At 36.6% G+C, this 16,855-nt stretch overlaps 2 protein-coding genes across 2 annotated transcripts; both read right to left on the reverse strand.

The window, feature by feature from the left end:
* Positions 1-4,376: 4,376 nt before the first annotated feature.
* On the reverse strand, positions 4,377-5,386 carry LOC149225292 (uncharacterized). Its single transcript, XM_089377045.1, has one exon. It carries the CDS (start codon positions 5,373-5,375, stop codon positions 4,755-4,757), a length of 621 nt encoding a protein of 206 aa, XP_089233171.1. The 5' UTR covers positions 5,376-5,386; the 3' UTR covers positions 4,377-4,754.
* Positions 5,387-5,432: 46 nt separating this feature from the next.
* On the reverse strand, positions 5,433-7,571 carry LOC149225293 (uncharacterized). The gene has a single exon (XM_089377044.1). The coding sequence runs from the start codon at positions 7,110-7,112 to the stop codon at positions 6,414-6,416; it is 699 nt and encodes a 232-aa protein (XP_089233170.1). The 5' UTR covers positions 7,113-7,571; the 3' UTR covers positions 5,433-6,413.
* Between the last annotated feature and the right edge of the window lie 9,284 nt (positions 7,572-16,855).

Raw genomic sequence — 16,855 nt, forward strand, 5'->3', positions numbered from 1 at the left:
TTGAATTGAAGAATGTAAAAAGCAACGGGCAGCAGAATTTGACATGAAGGATCTTGGGTTGATGCATTACTATTTGGGACTAGAAGTCTGACAAGGATCAAATGAAATCTATCTGGGTCAAGGAAAGTATGTGATCAAGATTCTAAAGAAATTTGACATGATGGACTGTAAAACTATGACCACTTTGATGATCACAAACTTGAAGAGGCTAAGGAGTTTTAAATCAAGCCCTGTGGATCCTTCCAGGTATAGACAACTTGTTGGCTCATTGATGTACTTGGTGAATACTCGACCAAACATATGTTTTGCAGTAAATGTACTCAGTCAATTCCAAGTAGAGCCGAAGCATGATCATTGGATAACAGCAAAGCATATTCTAAGATATCTATGAGGAACCATCAACTATTGTCTGAAGTATGATAGAAGGAATGATGTCCAATTGATTGGGTATATAGATTCTGACTGGGGAGGCAGTGAACAGGATGGAAGAAGCACTACGGGAGGATGTTTCAGTTTGGGATCCTCCATGGTCTCATGGATGAGCAGAATGTAAGACACTGTTGCTTTGAGTAGCGCTAAGGCTGAATATGTTGCAACGGAAGTAAGCGGGGAAGCAATATGGTTAAGGACGCTGCCATCCGACTTGTTTGAAGGACGATGAACCCTACAATGATACTTTGTGATAACACCAGTTGTATTCGTTTGTCTGAGGACTCGTGTTTCATGGAAAACAAAGTATATCAACAACAGTATCACTATATTCAAGAGCTAGTACAAAATCGTGTGTTGCAACTACGGTATATCTCCACTGATGAGCAGGTAGCTGACATATTGACGAAATCACTTCCACACAAGAAGCTTGTATACTTAAGGGACAAGCTTGGTTTGGTGGATTTGTCCTCCCTAATTGAGAGGGAGAGATAGACACAACATTCTTGTCTTCACTTGGGAAGAAAGAATGGAGGATTGGGTAACCATCTAGCATTCGATACTCTTTGAGAATGTGGTAGGGCATTCAAGACAAGAGTAGTCATGGACCGATATTCTTTGAGGATTAACTACCCAAGATAAGAATAGTCCAATGGGAGGCCATACTCTGTGAACCGGGTGGGATATGTACCTTGAGAGACAATGATGATGGTGTCTATATATATCGTTGGTCTCGCCAACGTTGTGCTCTGATCTTGTGGAGAGATAGAGTTGTTAGTCAAGGCCTTTCTATGTGACAATGTTGGTTATTATGATGCTAGACAAATGGGTTACCAATCCGACTCTTCTTATGAGATCTCTTCAGATTAAGAATGACCATGTACCTCTTATGAATACCTCCCTAGTTAAGAGGGAGTGTTGAAAAATGTGTAACTAGGTTCGGTCTTCATTAGTATGAAATGTATTCGTGTAAATGTAAAATGAAAAATAAATTATTATTATTATTATTGAAGCATGGGTTTCATGCTCAAGTTCTTTTATTTTATAGGTCAAGCACCCATTGAGTGCTTCTAGGGTTTGTCCTAGGTATAAGAGTCATTGTCATATATGGAAGACCCTATTGGCACATTGCAAATTGCAAAGAAAATTTTATTTTGTCTTGAAAGTGTCAAATACCTCCAAGATCAAGTCGGCCTAATGAGCTGTCAAGTCGACCTACATGAAGAGCCACGTCCACCCTTGAGGAAGCCTATATATAAGAGTAACTCGTCCTCCATTTGAACCACTCACTCTCTCATCTCTTATGCGAAGAAGACAAAAGAAAAGGAAGTTAAAGAAGGAAGTGCGAAGGAGAGAAGGTTGAAGAAGTCAAAGTGTTTGGGTCTTTCTCTATTCTTCTGGAAGTGTGAAGTTAGGGTTTCTGTGCTGGGATATTTTGAGGTTCAATTTTGGAAGCAAGAGAGAAGGGAAGGCAAGCGAAGGTCTCTTAGGGCATCTTACTAGCCTAGGACTCAAGTCAAGGCAAGCGAAGTCAAGAGGAAGGTTGTTAGAGGGAGATCGAAGTCTCCTAGAGAAGCAACAACAGTTGCTGGGGAGCAGAATTTCAGATCTACTGGGAGGTCAAAGATATTGCAGCAAGAGGCCGTGGAAGACTTGGTCTTAGGGGTATTTTTCTGAGTCTAGGTCATGGTATTCGTCAATTGAAAGATCTGAAAGATAAGAAGATTTTTTCGTTTTTCCCCTCAAGAGGAGGGGTTTTGGCCCTGGCTTGCAGCCTATATACTGTGTCACTGTTCTTACTGTTTTGGTAGCTTTTGATGTATTGCACATTGGAATAACGAACAAAGCTATTAAGTAAAATGTAACACAAACAATTATCAATTTAATAGAATTAACATATTCATTTCCTTTTGAATTCTCAACACAATCCTCTTGCAGATGACCACCGTAAAACTTTTGAAAGACAAGAAAAGTAAAAAAGACAGAAAAGAAAAAACAAGTCAACTTGTGATAGATAACATTTGCAATCATGAATTTCCTATCAAAATGGAGACAATACCTTCTCAGAAGTTAATTCTTTGTCAAGTTTGATCTTGGCAGCCAACAAACTCTGTTTCTGAGCCAGTAAACTTTAGGCCTTCGACTTTGAGATTCTTTACAATAAAAGAAAGAAAAATATGACAATATTGAATAAAGGTTCTTATCAAAAGATGATGAGCCAACTTTATCTTTGTTGTTTTCTCAGATTAGATCACAATGCTGAATCATAATATGTAAAAGATCCTAAAATCTAAAATATTATTAATGAAAGGAAAGTCATCATTCGAATGCCGAAGCCTTAATGGAAGAATGGCATTTTATTGTACAAAGGTTGAATATTTTTATTTTTTATTTTTTATTTTTTTTACTTGGAATAAAAGCACGGGAAATCTGGGGTACTTCCTCACATTTAGTGGATGATAAACCAGGAAAGCAGTCTGCCCTGATTACGGGGTACTTCCTCACATTTAGTGCATGATAAACCAGGTGAACAGTCGGCCCTGAATACAGGGAATCAAACCCTGATCAGCAACAGCTAACAACAATATCAGAAAACTTCACGTACCAGTTGAGCTAACCCTTGGGACTGGTACAAAGGTAGAATATTTAAACCAGCTTCTTATATTTCAAAAGGAAAAAACTCCTAGGAGAACCATAATCTCTTTTTGCAAGCCACGTTGAATTATTCTCAATTATTACAATATTTGTCAATTGTTCTTCTAAAAGGGTGTGAAAAAGGATATATGGATCCTTTCCAAATACAGAGAAACAGACAATCACATCTCCAAGGTTGTTCTAACTTCGAAGGTATACACAATCTACAGAAAAAAAGAACAAATCTCATTAGAATTTATTACTCGTCTAACTAATTTTGAAGGAAAACAGCCCTTTGCTGACCATTGTAAATATTGCTCATCTAACTAATTTGGAAGGAAAATAGCCCTTTGCTGACCATTGTAAATGGACACCATTTGCTAAAATTTGGATTTGAGTAGCTGCTTGTTCTCTCTCTCTCATCCATATATATACAGAGACTTACTGGATTGGGATCTGCTCATCTCAAGTTAAAAATTACTTTGTGCTGTTATATCTAAATTATTAGGATTTCAGGAACTATCATTTGACATAATAACAGGATAATGAAATTATGCAGTGATAAACAGTAAAGTAAAAGATGCGCATCAATATTTTGAGAGCTGTTCACCAAAATTTCCACTCGTTCACTTCATTTTTCGAAAGAAAGAAATGGCATACTAAAATAAGTAGCCTACAATTGTCCACAGAAAATAAAAAAGGCATACTGCAAAGAGATATCAGATAAAGCAGACATTATGATTTCTACATTCAGTTTCTCCCTTGAAAATATGCATATTAATGAAATCAAAAGTGGAGATCTCTTTGGAAACTCATGAAAAAACAAGGCTATCAATGCAAGCATATCTCAAGCATGAATAATCTTTATTAATAAGGGCTTTTCTATAGAAGCTTTATTTCAAAACCTGAAGTAATATAGAGCCAAAATAAGATACATATTGTACAAGATCCCAGTGTTGATCTTGATTTCCATTTGAAATAAAAGTTTAACAACCCTTCCATAAGTAACATGTTTTCAAACAGTTATTGAAGGCCTAGGAGTTGATCCATTCAAGTCAACCACCGGATCTTCATCTAAAATAAAACTCACCAATATATTTACTGCAAGTCTGCAACCATAGAGAAATAACTGATTTGGAACCTTAAGGGATCTTCTATAGAAGCTTTATTTCAAAAGCCTGAAGTAATATAGAGCCAAAAATAAGATACATATTGTACAAGATCCCAGTGTTGATCTTGATTACCATTTGAATTAAAAGTTTAACAACCCTTCCATAAGTAACATGTTTTCAACAGTTATTGAAGGCCTTGGAGTTGATTTCAAGTCAACCACCGGATCTTCATCTAAAATAAAACTCACCAATATATTTACTGCAAGTCTGAAACCATAGAGAAATAACTGAATTGGAACCTTAAGGGCTTTTCTATAGAAGCTTTATTTCAAAAGCCTGAAGTAATATAGAGCCAAAAATAAGATACATATTGTACAAGATCCCAATGTTGATCTTGATTTCCATTTGAATTAAAAGTTTAACAACCCTTCCATAAGTAACATGTTTTCAAACAGTTATTGAAGGCCTTGGAGTTGATCCATTCAAGTCAACCGCCGGATCTTCATCTAAAATAAAACTCACCAATATATTTACTGCAAGTCTGCAACCATAGAGAAATAATTGAATTGGAACCTTAAATCACAATAATGAACAAGAAAGGCCAAGGTCTTTTGTCAACCTTCTAGAGAAAGGCTGACATGCATCTACACTCAAATCCACAGCAGCTGCAAGTGCCATGAACACTGCAGCATCCTCTAAGCATGTAACATGTCTCATTGCCAATTGAACTTCTAGCTTACTGCATTTACCTTTACCATCGTGTTCACTATTCAAAGTTGTTACACTCATTACAAAACCTCCTGGAATAGGAAGTTCCATGTTTATATTGACCTTGTCTCCATTGCCTTTGGGGCAGTTTATCACCGTTCTGGACAAGGAGATTGTATTGCCAATCCCATTAAATCCGCCTCCTTCCTCCATAACCTTAAACTTGCAACTGATTTCTCCTTTTCTGCCACGTTCTCGCCATGCTTCCAAACGGCCTAATGGAAACCATGAGTTCCCTCCACAGCGACCTGGCCTTAGAATTAGCCAAGCTCCAGGATTTGACCGATTGACATGATCTGTGCCGTGAGATGGAACAAATGGAGTCACCATTGATGCAGCTGCTACTGGGGTACCAGACAGATCATGGATTAATATTAGCCACCCTTTTCTATCTTTTTTCTCTTTTCCACGTCGTCCATGCATGTATGCCATGTTCTTGTTGATTTGATCTAAACCCAAAGAAATAGCCAGTATATAACATCATGATTCACACTGATGGAACAAAGAATTTTGATACTTATTAAAGCAAAAAGAGAAACTGTAGAGTTGGCAAATCAAGTGATATGCCAACTTTTTCTAGCAAACAAAAAAATATTTCATGGCATTGGTTTTAACTTTTTGGATAATCTTAATTGAATATTACCTGGATAAGGTTTTCTGACCAGTTAAACAAACTAAAATATTCCATTTGTCACACTCATTGCATATGCTGCTCTTTAGGTTTCATTGTTTGACATTATTTTTTTCTTTTTGGGAAATCGAACTTGTTGCTTGTGTGCTTAAAGAAAGCGTCACATTACAAAAGCTACCGAATCACAGATTGATACTTTATGCAATATAGATGAAAGAATCAGAATGAAGCAAAAATTGTTGGCAATGACAAAAGTCCATAAACATCTGGTCAAACATATGGCACTGCGCTTCTGCTGACTAGGGACAAGATATTGATATGAATTCAGAATATCCAGCCAACTAGTGGCAAATATACAAATCCAATGCCCAATTTTGTATTCCACTTTTAGATGTACCAAAGCTATTAGGGTGTATGTACACTAGCAGCTTGAGTATCTATTCCTACGATGGTTTGTTGTGTACTTGCAATATCTATTACTAGGGTGACCTGTTCCCCTGCAGAATCGTGGCAACATGATGATATCTTCAGACCTAATTTACCCCAGAGCCCATTTCTACCTTAAAAACCACCTCCTTAAATTTCAGTTAATCTCATCCTCTGAATTTTCAAGCTACACTTATTAAGTTTTACTAGGGTGATACATTCCCTTGCAGAATCTTGGCAACATCATGATACACTGGAACCAAGTTTACTCCAGAATCTACTTCTACTTTAAAGCTGCCTTCGTCATAAACTTCAGTTAATACGATACTCTAAGTTTTCAAGCTAAACTTCTTAAGTTTTCCTTACATGGACAATCTGAGAAATTTCATTTTTACGTTCAGCTTCTAATACGTTTACACTTTGAATGTACCAACAGTTTTTCGGAAAACAAAAGATGGGTTTGTCTGAATATCAAAAGCTAGGAGGTGAAGAGGTTTGAAAACTTGCCTGGAGCGATCACCTCTGTCACGGCTAAACTTGCAGCTAAAAATAGGCTGATGAACTTTTCCTTGCGCTTGCAAAATCTGAGGACTGTCTTCAGGCTGTCCAACAAACTGGAAAACAAACCGTGGATCAGGTTCTGCTCTAACATCCAAATGCAACTCCCCTGCCTTAGATTTGCCAATGCAAACCCACCCATTATGAACCTCTACAGAACTTAAACCCATCCACTTAACATCAAGTCCAATTCGAAACTTCCCAAGCCGTTTATCACTCCCAATACCACAATTTCTCCCTTTTCCGGAATAAATTGCGACCTCCAGGCAAGGGTTTGCAGTCTTTGTTCTCCCCAACCATGAAACTGCAAGTTGCCTTTGAAAAGCAGTTTCATCAAGGTAAAAGGTGGCAGCAATTCTGTGAGAATCCGGAGCAGAGGAATCTTGCAGAAGCAAAGGAAGTGGAATAGTCTTTGTTGGATTATTGGGAAGCTTAATTTCACAAAAGCAAGGGGCACATGCGGAGTGAATTCGTGAAGTTGCTGGTTTCGATGCTACAGGCAGCCTCAAAGCCAATGCACTAATAGAAATCTTCACAAAGGTGCAGGGATCCATGATAAAAAAAAATTGTTCGTGTATAACAAAATGTTACCAAATTGTGTATCTTTTATGAAAATGTGAACATATATTCTTCTGGAAAGAAGGGAAATGAACAGGAACAATAATCATTTGATGACTGGGTAACAATTTTACACAGTGATTACAAGAAACAGTACTGGAACCACTAGAGACATTGACAAAGGACTCATCCGATCACCTCAGATGTAAGAACAAATGCAAACATACAAAGCATTGCAGTCTCTCTGAAATTAAGAGCCACTGTAAACCTTGAAACCAGACCAAGGAGTCACCTTGGGACTGATTCTTGCAAACTAGAAAACCTCCATAAATGAGGAGAGGCATATAAGGACATGGATCAGAGCTTTCAAAAATTAGATGGGCAAGCAAACCTTTGGTTGAGTGTTTAAATTCCTCCACAGAGCTCAATTATCAGAAAAGGTTTTGAAAATCAAATATTGGAAAGAGTCTAGTATGCCAAAGAGTTGAAAACGCAAACTGAAATCCTTGACAAGTTCAAATCGTGGCAACAGCTTTAGAGAACTTAAAAAGAGAGAAATGATACCATCAGAAGTCCTGATTTCCTACAAGAATTGAAGAGGAAAATTGAAATCCTTCACAGAGTTCAAGACATGGAAATAACTTTAAGGAGCTCAGAAAGAAAGACACTATCCACAAATGACTACACTCAAAAGCACATTAAGCAATACCGTCAATGCAGAAGTGCCTAACATATCTCAGGAAGTTGCAAGCATGAACAGTAGAAGTTTAAGCGAGTCAGAGCATAAACAATGAGAAGTCTAAGGAACTTAGAACGCTAAAGGCATAAGAACACTGAATCCGTTCCAAGAACTTAAGAAGAAACTCTTCCCAGACTCTCAGCAAGGCTGAACATAAATATTTGAATGATGAAGTACTAAAAAATCAACTATCAGCAAAACACAATGATTTACTTCTGAAAAATACAATTTAAAATACCCTAACAAGCCCTTGGGTCAAAAATTGAGTTGAATCAGTACTTATAAGAGATTCAAGAAGAATGCACTGTGCTAGTACTAGTATTGTTACCTCTCAGAGTTCTGCTGTTTCTGGGACACTTCATAATTAGGTTCTACTGAGACTGTATCTGTTAACCCTGCATATTCTATACATTTCTATAATACATCAATGAATTAATGTTAAAGAACAACGTAGAATTCACGAAATCTATTAATCCATCCACTGACAAAAAACAATATATGGGATTGTATTGTACTATATCAGAATCTAGTGGAGAAGCCAAGACATTCAATGCTTGGTAATATAAAATATTTTCATGTTAAGAGGAAGCTTCTACGAGGCTACGAGCTCGTCACACTTTTAACAGAAGCATTAGTACGTCCTTGAAAAGGTTAGCGCAACAAGTTACCCTGTTTTCCGGGAAACAACGCCTGAGAAGTGAATCACACAATTCTTTTCATTTCTTTACGAATGAAATACAAACCCATCAATGCGCCATCAGTTTTACTACTAAACATAGAGCCCTAAAATTTGATAAAGAGACATACAAATATTAAACAGCTCGTCATGCCATTTGATCACATGCTTGTCTATATAATATACATCAAACAAATAATAGAGAAGTAATGGCGATTTACCAGGCAACAACAGTCGATTAATGGAACAACTTACCATTCACTGGTCCATGACAATTGAATTTAAGAAGTAGAGGATGCCATTTGATCACATGGTTGTGTATATAATATACATCAAACAAATTAATACAAATTGAATGGCAATTTTCCAAGCCAGAACAGTCATTTATTGAAACAACTTACCATGAACTTAAAAAGTAGTGCATACCTGAATTTGTGGCTAGATTCTTCGAACAATTAATTATCCTTTGACCGAATGTCATACTGGAAATAAATTATTGACGTTGTCTTTTGACTTACGCTCACTTGGTATATGGTTGTGAAATTTACTCTGTTTCATGGAAATGCAGGAGTTTAAACGTTTTACGTTATCTGTTTTTAATCAATTTGGTGTATGGTTATGAAATTCATTCTGTTTCATTGAAATGTTTTGTATTATTTGCTTTTAATCAATTTCGTTTTAAATTTGAATGGTTGAATCTGAATAATTTGATTACGTAAAGGGAAATTCATTTTTAAATATGAATATCAGGCGTAGAAAATAATAAAGAAAAGATAAAAGTTATGAAAATGGAGCTGGCAAGATGAAATCATTAATATATATATATATATATAAAAGTAAAATAAACAAAATCCAAAAAGTTTAAACTTTAACCATCATTAGTCTAAACCATCATTTAATGGAAGGTAGATAAAGTTTAATTTTTATTTTAGATGAGATAAAGTAGATTTTTCCTTTTTCTTTTTAATAAGATGATATTTTATGTTTGATAATTATATAAACTTCGATCTTTTTAAATTAGAACCTTTAATAATGGATAGTAAAGTTCAATTTATTTTTATAAAGATTTAAGATAATGAAAGTAAAAGATGAATTTAAGTTATTGTTATTTTTATTATATAAAGATTGAGTTAAGATAAATTTAGATTTATGTTATTTTAGTGTAATTTATGTTTTATATATATAAATTGGTTTTTATTTATTTATTCATAGTAAAATTTATATTTTTATAAAGATTTAATATATTAAAAATGGAGGATAAATTCAAGTTACTGTTATTTTTAGAGTGAATGTTTGAAGATGGGTTATATTTTTGGGTCAAATGTGGCCATCAAAGTTCAAAAGATTACTTTTTTATCGATTTGAAGTTCTCAAAATTCATGTAAGCTTTGTAAATTTTGATTCTGAGTAAAAAATATTTTTTGGAGAATTATATTGTTGTCTTAATGAAAATTATGTCATATAATCTGTCAATTTTCCATAAATGAAATGGTCCTTGTAAATTTTCACACATGAGGATGATATACATTGAGAGAACTAAGTTGTGTATTATATAACTTTATTTTTTTATTCAAAAGTATTTTTTTATTCAAAAGTATTTTTTTATTAATTTATTAAGATGGTTAATTATATTTTTGATACACATGCGTTCACAAAATTATTCTATTATTTAAATAAATTCAAAAACCAAGTACTTTTTTAAAAAAGAATTGTAAAAGAGGATGTTCTTATTTTTGAAACTATCCAAAATAATTTCAATCATAACGTTTAAAAGAAATTAGATGAAAAATATTACATGAATTCAAAAATGTTAAACTCATATGCTATTGGATAGATGATTCCTTCACAAATCCATTATGATCAACTCCATCACCTAAGGACAAATACTTCCTTAAGTTTGCCAAGCTACAAAATGGTGTTGTAGAGAAATATGCAAAAGGGGACCTAAAACTCTGTTTTTAGGCCCTCAACAGCGCAATTGAGCACTTAAAATAAAATTTTAAATAGCTCGATTGAGGGTTTAAGAAACCCTCTATCGAGCTCTCGACGTGGTTAAATGAAGGCTCGATCAAACCGCTTATTTTAATTCCCATCCGAGGTTGTATTGGTGAAAAATTAAAAAAAAAAGGCTCGATTGAGCTCCTAGATAACCTCAGGTTACACATGAGCTCAATCCAGAGTTGTTTTAATGTTCGGTCAAACAATATTTAATGGCTCTCAAATAGCTTGATCGAGGGTTGAAAGATTGCTCGATCGACCTCTTAAAAGGGCTCAATTGAACTGGTTTTTTCACCCACAAAGCACCCTCGCTTGCCAAAAAGTGTAACCCAACTTCAAGCATAAACCCTTTATTATATAGGAATCTGCGTTATAAATTTTGAGTTAAGACGGATTTAGATTTATGTTATTTCATTGTAACTTATTGTTTATACATGTTTTTTTGTGTGTGTAAGTTAGGTAGGTAAGTTATATTATATTGTATAAAAAAATAACATCAGATTCTGCTATGTGTATTGGTCTACCACATGGGGAAGCAAACCAGTAATATAACATTATTGTTTTTGACCACATAAAGAGTTTTAAACTAGTAAAAAAATCTGTTAGATATTACCTACCTACTTAACATACCATGACCTATTTTGTAGACTAGAGGGTCCTTTCTATCATCCTTTATCCTCAAAAAATTACAAAGCAACATAACAACACTTGCCATAATGAAGTCTATTCACTGGGGTAATACACCTAGATTGTGATAGGTGGGTTTGTGTCTTCTTCTAAGTTTGTAAACTCCAGATTGGCAAGTTTCCTTACCATCTTCATTATCTTGATCTTTTTCTCTACCTCATCCAAACATAGAAAAATTTCCTATTGTTCTTCTAATCTTTCCGCTAACATCTTTCCCATTATGGTCTTGAGTTGCCAATAATGTCAATTGTCTGCATGTATTTGGCATTCCTTGTTCTCATATAGCCTATATCTGGAACCCAATTTCCGACTGACTCCACTACTTCTTTGTTTGGTATAAATCAATGTTTTATGATCATAACCTCTCTCTTAGCATTCTCAATTTCCTTTTGAATGACTAGAGGGTAATGCTAAAATAAACATGAGTTGTGTTCTCTACAACTAACTAGACCAAGGAGTTGGATAGTCTCACATTGTTGTGGTTGTCTCTTGTACTAAGAGCTTCCCTACCAAGAGGTATGATTTCCCCTTGGCAATGGCAATAGAACTATGAAAGAGATAAGGGAAGAATACCAACAACCTAGCCCAAGGGAGGCTTAAAGGTAGAATTTTAAAGGAAAAGACTTTGCCTTTGAACTCTACATCAATTAATGAACCCTATCTCTAAAGTTGCCCACCACTAGGTCTTGAACAACCCACTCTTCCTAGCAAGAACACGAGATGTGAATGGTGGAAAAGAGAATACAAACCTAAGAATCAGACTAATGGCCATGTTCAGTTTCTTGAATCTATTGACACTTAAGGAGTAAGACCAATAATTCCAACTAAGAGAACAACATTTTTGAAAAAAGAAACAGTAAGGAGGGAATGTCCTTCCCTACAAATGTTCAAACAAGACTTGTGGAATGCTTTGACTACTAGCTCTGATTCAAAGTTTTGGGTTATAGATTAAATTGAAAGGTAAGGAGGAAGAAGGAAAGAAACCTGAGACCTTGTGACGTACATGAAGTTTGACACAAACCATCTTATGCTTACAAGTGAAGATGACCAAACTAATAAAATATGAAGGGAAGAGATGATGGGAAAAACCACTTGACCAATCAAAGTAGAAGAATCATATCCCAAAAATAGGATAAGGGTCAAGACTAAAATGAGAGTTGTATAGGAAGGGGGCAAGGAGACCAAAAGAAAATTGAGAGGAAACATGTTTCAAAGCAAAGATGAGGGGTTTCTAAACTGGAAGGAAACCACAACCAAGACTTTCTAGATATGAATATGAAACAACAAACTAAGTGAAAGAAAATTGAAATTTAAAAGTAGACTTGTCCAAAAAAATCTCATTGAAGTGTAGGTATCCGACAACATACTTCTCTAAGAAGGAAAATATTGTAGGTTCCCATGACCTTGCAATCCAAGTTTCCATATGATATACCATGTTTCCCTCATAATTGTTCTACAAGTTGAGTTACCTTGTACCTAAAACCATTCTTCAAAACAAGACATTATTACCTCACAACTCCATTCAAAATTATGATCCATTTAATTGTCCTTGATTTAGTGGCACATATACCTCATTCCCTTTTGAGATGGAGGATACTCCCAACCCCCATAAATTGCGTGTTTGACAAATCATGTCCTCTATATATTGTCCTGAATGTTCACCTACAATGAAGTTATTTATATATGTAAAACTAATGGTAAATTAGATTTAGTTGCCTTGATTAAGGAGAAAGTTGTGATCCTCTCTACCCAAATTCAAATTCCATTTATAACATACTTTCCCTTAACTCCATAAATCATTTGTTTGACAAATCATGTCGTCTATATATAGTCCTTAATGTTCACCTACATTAGGGTTGTCTATATATGTAAAATTAATTGTAAATTAGAAAATTGTGATTTTCCAATTAGAATTCCATTTATTACATACTTTGCCTTTATGAATTAGTAATACAAATTCAAAAATGAGAACATGATTTAGCTATTTTTCCCTCATTTAATAAAAGAAACCAACCTAAATGGGAACAAGATTTTGTTATATTTTCCCCATTTAATAAAAGAAACAAACATAACCGACATCGTTTAAGAATATCGTAGTGTGAGAGCTACTGAATATCTGTGCCTCTGGCTCATCTCAAAGATTTTATGTCAGAATGAAGTATATCATGGAACATTGATATTTCATAAAAATATTTTGGTGCCTCAATGAATTAATCTGGGAAACAAAAAATCATTTCGAAAGTTTGACAGATGTTTATGAAATCTGCCCGGATCGAATCGATTTATTTAAAGAAAAGCATTTGAAAGTTCAGCCGGAGCGGACGCTCCGGATCCTCTAAACTTGGCTGCGTTGTGAGATTCAGAAGCATGGTGGGACTATACAACGAATCTATTTACATTAAAAATTCTGCTTAGCGTTACCCAAAATTCTTTGGGGACGATAATTGAATTTAGAGGGAGTTTGCATGTGCGAACTGCGCAATTCACATGACTGTGAATCGCCGCTACATCTGGCGGGAAAACATTTGACCAGCAATCCACGTTCCCCTGATCTCCTTCCATCCGTAGTTCTAGATTTAGCGGAATATAATACTTTGTGCTGTATTAAGGTGCCGTCTTAAAATAAGAAGCGATAGTGTTATTGAAAGGGGTGAGTGACCACTAACTAAGATTGTTTTAATTTAAAAGTGGCAGCAAACGCAAAGGGATTAAAACCTTAATGATCTTGATTGACTCAAATATATAATAAGTAATTTAAGTTCAGAGATAGTTAAGAAATGATTAAGCTGGAAGCTCTCAAAGATTTATATTAATTGTTTTCTTGGATTCGGATTTGGTCGGAGGAGCTATTTCAGATCTAGCTCTCTTGCTTTCTGAAATTATACTAGAAATATATTTTGTTAAAAAAAAGTGATTGGTTAATTATGTTGGGTGAAAAAGGAAGCTCCATCCATCTCATCTACAACATGTCATGACGCTTGATGTCAAACAATCCCTACACCATCAGTCATACCTGCTCAATATGTTTAGGGACTCACTGCCATGAGCAGCTAACAATGAGTCCGATCTCCTTATCCATTTAAGAAGATGTAGAGGGAGTAGAGCCTGAAGGCTCTCCCTCACTAATCAACTCGATCCATCTGTCAGGATCCTCAATCTCCATCCTTTGTAGATAAGCAACCCGGTCTTCCTTTTGGACATCCGGCCTCACATACACCTCCTCATCATCATCATCATCCTCAACCAACTCTAGCCTTCTTGACAAGTCCAAGATGCTATCTGAAAGTGATCTGATGACCAATGATTGCTCGGTAAGCTTTGCCTCAACAGTAGACAACCGCTTACTCATGTCTCCCATTCTCTTCTCATCCTCCATTTGCATCACTCCCAATTTACAATCAGGCCTTGTCACTCCAATGGTTGGCACACCAATGGGTACATCTTCCCTTCCATCATAAATGTAGAGCTTCTTCAAATGTGGAACAATCATAGCATCAAATTGTTTCATGAATTCCATCCCCAATACAGCCTCATAGTCATCAATCCGCACTATAGTGAAGTCAACCTTCCCTGTCCATTCACCAAGTGTAGTGTCCACCCTCTCAGCTATACCAAGAACTTCAATAGGAGGAGAATTCATTGTCTTCATCTGTGCCTTTGCCGGTACAAATTTTAGCCCAATTCTTCTCGCAGTATCCTCGCCCATGAAGTTGTGAGAAGCCCCACTATCCACCATAGTGAGTACATCAGCACCTCCAACCTTCATTCGAACATACTCCAATCTGTTCCTCTCAGGATCCCTCCTAGAGACCACCTTCGTAGTAGCAGAAGCACCAAGTATCTGCATCATCCCTACAGAAGCACCTTCATTCTTCGCATCAGATTGTGCAATAGCAGCCACCTTTGGTCTAGAAGGACAATTCTTCACCGTGTGTGGTCCAGCACATATCCAACACTTCAAGGCTTTCTTCATCTTCGAACTATCATCCGATTTCGAAGCATCATCCTTCTTCTTTTCATTCGGCGTATCGGACTTCTTCTTCTTGTCATCAGAAGTCTCATCATAATGCTCCACCAACCTGTCAACAGCAGCAAAAGCCTCCTCAAGTGTCCTAATCTTCTACCTCTTCACTTCATTGCGTGCCCAAGGCTTCAACCCAATAATGAAGTTGAACACCTTGTCCCTCTCCGCCATGTCAGGAAGTTCCAGAGCTGCACTTGCAAACTCTCGTTGATATGCTTGTAGGCTCCCGGTCTGCTTTATGTACTTAATCTTCGTCCTTGCTTCCCATGTTTCATCCTGAGGACTAAAATGGGTCTGCAAAGCCTTCTTCATGTCATCCCACGAAGTGATGTCATCAGCACTGCCATTGGCAATCTGGTCCATCCTCCTTCGCCACCACATCTTAGCATCCTTTGTTAAGAACTGAGCAGCTACCTTGACCTTTGTCTCATCATCAGATAGACCCAACCGTTCCAAGTATTGCTCCATGTCCCATAGAAAGTTGCCAAGAGTCTTTGCATTCCTTGTGCCATCATAAGATTCTGGTTCCTTGACTTTCACATGAGGCACTCCTCCACCTGAGTTATGCCTCACAACCTTCTTCAACACCGCGATCTCATCCCTGGCTTCGTCAAGAGATTTCTTCAAGTTCACGATCTCTGCAAGACCCTGATCCCTTGCTTCTTCAACCTCCTTGACCCTTATTTCAAGTTGTGTACACATAAGATCAGTGTACTCATGCTGTGTCCGGAGTTCATCAAACTCTTCCTTCATCTTTGAATTGGCCTCTTGCTCCTTAGCGAACAAGTCCATCTTCTTATCCCAGGAAGTTTCCATAACCTCCATCCTCAAACAACATCTTTTCCATAAGTGCTAGAGTAGCATCTTGTCCATGACTAGACCCAGCCTGAGATTCAGCCGCCATCTCTAACAGCTTCTTCTTCTTTTGCAATCTAGTTTCGACCATCCAACAGCTTCACCAAGTCACCTGCAACCTGAACCAACCCTTGTTCCACTTGTGTGAAACGGCTTCCTTCACCTGCAAGTACCCTTTCCACTGTCACGAGCAACCCTGCTCACCAGCTTCAAACCAAAGCTTTGATACCAACTTCACTTCGGTGAAGTTGTGTAGCAGCTTCAACCTTCAATGCCCGAATCAGCTGCTCTGATACCACCTGTCATGCCCCCAGGCCTGCGGTGGTCTTCCAACCGCTCTTGGCGAGGTGCGGCACCACCGAACACTTTCTTTTCACCAATACTAATGTTCATGGACTACGCTTAATTCACTTTCTCTTACTTAGTTTGTGTTTCGCAACCAAGTATTATTAAGCATAACCTTTATACTAATGAACACCCATACTCATTCATTATCATCAGCAATTTTAAAAGAGAACAACAATTGCACAGTATAAAGGGAGGGGCAACTCCCTGAATAATGAGTCTGCCCAACAATATATATTAATCAGTCTTTCTTCAATAATACAAGCTTCACAAGTATCATTGGCAAAATCCAAGTCTATACTTAGCCAATTTTACAATAGAGGCCAAACTACCTTTTACAACATTTGTGCACACCTTGCACGGTGGGAGGGTGCTCACCCGAGACACCAAGACCCCCTCCTCAAGTCTCACACAA

This window comes from Pinus tabuliformis, chromosome J (genome assembly GCF_031772625.1).
Source record: "Pinus tabuliformis cultivar Carrire ecotype Pingquan chromosome J, CPIR1, whole genome shotgun sequence".
Classification (NCBI taxonomy): domain Eukaryota; kingdom Viridiplantae; phylum Streptophyta; class Pinopsida; order Pinales; family Pinaceae; genus Pinus; species Pinus tabuliformis.